The 4,952-nt window shown below is 36.6% G+C and overlaps 1 protein-coding gene across 1 annotated transcript; it reads right to left on the reverse strand.

The window, feature by feature from the left end:
- Positions 1–831: 831 nt before the first annotated feature.
- Positions 832–4,248, reverse strand: LOC113298994 (phosphatidylinositol 4-kinase gamma 4-like). Its single transcript, XM_026547911.1, has 3 exons — positions 4,048–4,248; positions 2,164–3,925; positions 832–1,612 (listed from the first exon to the last, which is right to left on the reverse strand). The coding sequence occupies exons 2-3, from the start codon at positions 3,553–3,555 to the stop codon at positions 1,235–1,237; spliced, it is 1,770 nt and encodes a 589-aa protein (XP_026403696.1). The 5' UTR covers positions 3,556–3,925; positions 4,048–4,248; the 3' UTR covers positions 832–1,234.
- Positions 4,249–4,952: the final 704 nt, after the last annotated feature.

Below are 4,952 nucleotides of genomic sequence, written 5' to 3' on the forward strand. Positions count from 1 at the left end.
ACAAACTTTTGATCAAACACATTACAAAGCAGAAGTTTTCAATAAAATCTCATCTAATTCTATCATAAGCCTTGCCGATATCCGATTTCAAAGCCATCCATCATTTTCTGCCTTTCTTGGCTTTAAAGGAATGGATAATCTCATTACAAATGACGGCGGAGTCAAACAAATATCTACCAGGAATAAAAGCTTGTTGATTGTGGAAAATGATTTTACCAAGCATGGGTCTAATTCTATTCGTGATGATTTTGACGATACTTTTCATGCTAAATTGCACAAACTAATTGGTCTATACTCTTTAATGCCAATAGGAGTATCACTTTGGGGATCAGAGCAATAAAGATCTTGTTAAGCCTGGAGAGTCAAGTTGACCAGTAGCAAAGAAATTCCTAACAAGACCAACAACACTAGGACCAACATACTTCCTAACAAGACCAACAACACTAGGACCATCTGATGAATGGACTGCTTAATCTTAGCACTACTTACCTCTTTCGACAAATTACTATTATCAACATCATTAATAACAGCATTAAATAGAGAGCTAAAATCATTATCAATCACCTCACTACTACTAGAGTAAAAAGATTTTTGAAACGACTCACAATATGATTTTCAGTATCCTTATGGGAATGAATCCAATCACCTTTCTTTTCCCTCCTAACTAAACTTTGTGGTGGTTTCTATATAGAGATAGAGGTGAGGAAACAACAAACAACAAAAAGAAACTTTACAAATTACAAAAGACTAAGAACCTTTTAACCAACAAGATTCAAAGCGACCATCAGGACAAATTGAATACTAAATGTTGTTTTCCAGAGAAAGATGTAATTCACTCCTAAAAGAAACAGAATATCTTAAACACGTGAACAGATCAAACATATTTACATGTCAAGATCAGGATTCAGCATCATTTAATTAGTATGTTAAATGTAAAACCTTTCTTTCTTCAACACGAGGCTAAGTATAAAATAAATTAATTAATTAAATGACCCATATATGTAAGATCCTGAGCTTCTATTTATAACTTTTAAACACTCAGATTTGAGAAGAATAAACATAGAAAGAAAGTGCCGAGGTTCAAGTTCCATCAGATGAAGGAAAGTGCCGAGGTTCAAGTTCCATCAGATGAAGGAAAACGCCCACAAATTGTAAATGACTTGATATTTACGATAAAATGTGCATATTATATATGTGTACACATATCTACCTGAAGTATGCCTCCATTGATTTCTTACCGAGTAAGCTTGTTGAGGCGGTGGTCCATAATTTCAGAGACTGTTTCAAGGAATGTTGTTTCACTACTGCCTGGGAGGACTGAGTCCTTCGCTTCACGGACAATCTCTTCAATAATGGACTCTCTGTTTATGGTTTCTCTGCACATCATGCTTCCAATGGTAAACGGGGTAAACCCTCTTTCCGCACCCTTCTTCAAAAGCATGGTGGAGATACGGAGAGTGCGGGCAGCCTCAAGTGGTAGGTCCCACCCGTGATACTTCAGAATTGAGATATCTTCTTCGGCGTCTAGAGAATTTATGAAGTTCATTGTTTCAGAAGAAAAAGGCTGGCGGGATTGTGGCCAGTAAAGCCAGTCAAATGTGCAGTCTTCAAACTGGATGAAAGCAAAAATAGATGAAATAAGACCTCAAAAAAAGATAATTATGATATAATCGTTGACAGAACACAGAACCAAACACCAACAAAATCAAGTTGAAATGGTTTAGTGAAGATGGTTTAAACACCACTAAAGCCTAAGATGTTTGAAATGGTTTAGTGAAGATCAACTATGTTGTATAAAAGTAAAACATTCCATCTACTTCTCATAAGAATACAAATCCTCACACAATTCCCAGGAAGAACTAGAACAGATATTTGATTGCATGCCCATCCACATACATCATATGGTAACATAACCAGTAACCACAAGTTAAAGATTCAGGTGAAATCTCCATGTACTAGGGTCATCTGGAAAGAGGGATAAGCTGATGGTAGGATGTTTGAAACAAAAAAGTATATACCATATAAAAGCTTAAATCAGTAGAGTAACCAACACTCATATGGCAACAAGATCATTATGGAAAGTACGAATTCATACATAATCATATGAGGGAAACATCTCAACTGAATAGCATAATTAAGAACAAGTACAGGGGTGAAACTTACATGCTCAGGCAAGCAGTATCCATGATCAATCGGAATCAAGACAGTTTTCCCTGATTCTCCATCTTTGCTTATCAAAATGTTCCCAGCATGCCTATCTGCATTAGCCAACCTCATGTCCAAAACAGCTATCTTGTGCACCTCCTCCACGGGGAAAGACTGAGTACCCATGTCCTCACAACTTCCATAATTCTTCATGAACATTTGTAGAGATCCAATCTTAGCATTTGATTTTTCAAATCCCTCCGGATGATAAAAACTCTCATGTAAACATTTGGCAAGTATTGTTGGTGGCACTCCAGAAAATCCAATTTTATCAGTACAAAATGGTTGAGGTCCACTTATTGGATGATCCAAAACATATGCTGCAACTTCTCTAAATGCCCCTTCTCCCACTCGAGTTCCCCTCTTCAATCCTTCTCCATCTGATGATACAGGTAACCCCCGAGGATTGTTTACAGCCATTGGTTCCTCATCAATTGGCTTAAAAACTGATACATACCCATCTCCCAGTACATCGGGCATTAAATAAGCTCCACCAGAACCCTCGGAAGATCTGATAGGTTTGTTTCCTCCCTCCAACCCATCAAGTGTAGAATCAATCATAGCTCTAACCACAGAAGGCAATTTAATCTTCGGATTAACCACAACTGGTTCCAATAAAATATCACTATCTGGTAGCTTCCTACCTACACCCTGAACCTCCTCAGGTTGCGCTTCACCTACTACTACTTCTTCTTCTTCTTCTTCGCCATTTCTCCTCTCATTTAGATTCAATGCAACAATAGAAATTTCGAAATTCTTCTCAACAGGTCTTGCTCTAACTTTCGCAAGTTTTCGAACCAACAGATGAATAATAGCATCATTCTTTTTACAAATATCATCAATGAGCCACTGATCGTTAAGCTTCTGACCATCACATATCAATTCTTGTTCCTTAACATCATCAAAAACCTCACCTTTCTTGGCAATTTGTTGCTTCACGTATCCTACATTTTTCTTCTTCTCAACCTGGAATTCATACTCTTTCCCACAAGTAGTCCTAACAGAAATAGCTTGAACATCAGAAGTTCTAAGGACCAGATGAAGAACATTACCATCACTAACACCATAATCCCTAACGAGGGAATCGTTTCGTGCTAATTCCCTGCCACTGAAAACCAGTTTTGGCTTCTTTACCACAAAACCTTTACATGATTGAATCCTTAGTTTCACAGAAGAAATCGATTCTGATTCAAATACACGCATTGGAATCGAGGAACCCCCAACAGTAAGGTAAACAAGGATGGATTCATTCGAAGAAGGATCAGGGTGGGTATTGAAATTTCCAAGAGAATGGACGGAATCAATGGACTCATCGCGGATAGGACTAAGAACAAGTCCAGATACAGACATCTTGTCCTAAACAACAACAGTTTTTTGTGCCCTAAATCAATGTACCGAAGCCTAAGAACAAAGAACCCAACAACAAGAAACAGTTTCACAAATTCATCTCCTTTTAGAACAAACCCTAATTTTTAAATGGAAGAATCAACCTAATACAGAAACACAGAATTCTAAACAAGAAAATCTGTACAGAAAAACCACAAAGAAAAAATAATTCTAAAATCCTTAAAATTATTCCAGATTCATGACTCCAAGAACAAACCCTAATCCAACAGATTGAGGGTAGGTCCTCAAAATCATAAAATATATCAGTACCACCTCGAACCTCAATATATCAGAACCTTCTGGAAAAAATTAGAACATAGATTCCGATCCCACCCTGAAATCCGAAACACGGTATAACTCGAAGATTTAGGTGGACTCTAATCAGGAATTTCAGAATACAAATCAATCAAATTGTGTGTGGTTTATGAGAAAATAAAAATGGCGATGGATTCTTACCACAGGGAAAGAATCAAAGGATTCTGTAACGAAGAAACAAAGCTTAAATCCAAACAAGTGATTAAGATAGAAAACGATTAGTTAGCGAGGAATTGGATAACTTGGCTTCTTTTTTTAGAACAAAAATCGATTGATATCAGAAGTGTCTTGATATTGTTTCTGATTTCCCAAAGTTATTCCGTTTATTTCTCTAACGAAGAAATTATTTATTTATTATAGGAAGAGAGAAAACACGTAATCGCTGGTATCGGCCTTATATACGCTTGGAACGATTACTACCTTTGACGAAAAAGTAAACGGTCGTTTAATTGAGTTTTAGTAGTCGTAGGAAAGACAAAAAGGAGCCTTCATGGAAAGAAGGATATGGAAATACAACATGCCTTATTCGATTTGTTCCTATGGTACCGTTCAAGTCTACTCAAGTGCCTCGGCCGTCTTATACTTTACTCCTTTGACAAACGCACCTCTTCTATATCTAAATCTTTGTTTGTGGGGGAGTCTCGTTGATTAATAGGGGAGAGAGAGACTAAATTCTTGATCTTTCAAACAAGAATTCCAAGCCTGCCTTATTCTCTAATGTTTTCTCTTCATGAATCTTTTGTTCCGTTTTTTTTTTCTTCAAAAACCTATTGTAGGGACTTCACATTCCAATAAAAGGACTTTACATGGATTTCTGGTGATAAAAATGTTAGTTGGGGTATCTTATAAGCAATTACGAATGTCTAACTTATCCTCAGTCAAACAAAACCTAACCTAACTTCTATTTTAAAATCAACTTCTTATGGTGCAGAAAAAGAAAATCTTCTCCTCGTTTTCCTCCAACCATAGAATAAACCTGTTTCCTCTTTCGTTTTCTTAAATTGAAAACATTTTATCATCTCGATTAATTTATAATTGTCGATTAA

The sequence above is a fragment of the Papaver somniferum genome, chromosome 7, assembly GCF_003573695.1.
Source record: "Papaver somniferum cultivar HN1 chromosome 7, ASM357369v1, whole genome shotgun sequence".
Taxonomy (NCBI): Eukaryota; Viridiplantae; Streptophyta; class Magnoliopsida; order Ranunculales; family Papaveraceae; genus Papaver; species Papaver somniferum.

Bases quoted from the DNA above. Each gene is read 5' to 3' on its own strand.
- LOC113298994 (XM_026547911.1), bottom strand. From the start codon at position 3,555: ATGTCTGTATCTGGACTTGTTCTTAGTCCTATCCGCGATGAGTCCATT. The intron at 1,613-2,163 runs GTAAGTTTCACC...GCTTTCATCCAG, and splicing joins GATACTGCTTGCCTGAGCAT to TTTGAAGACTGCACATTTGA.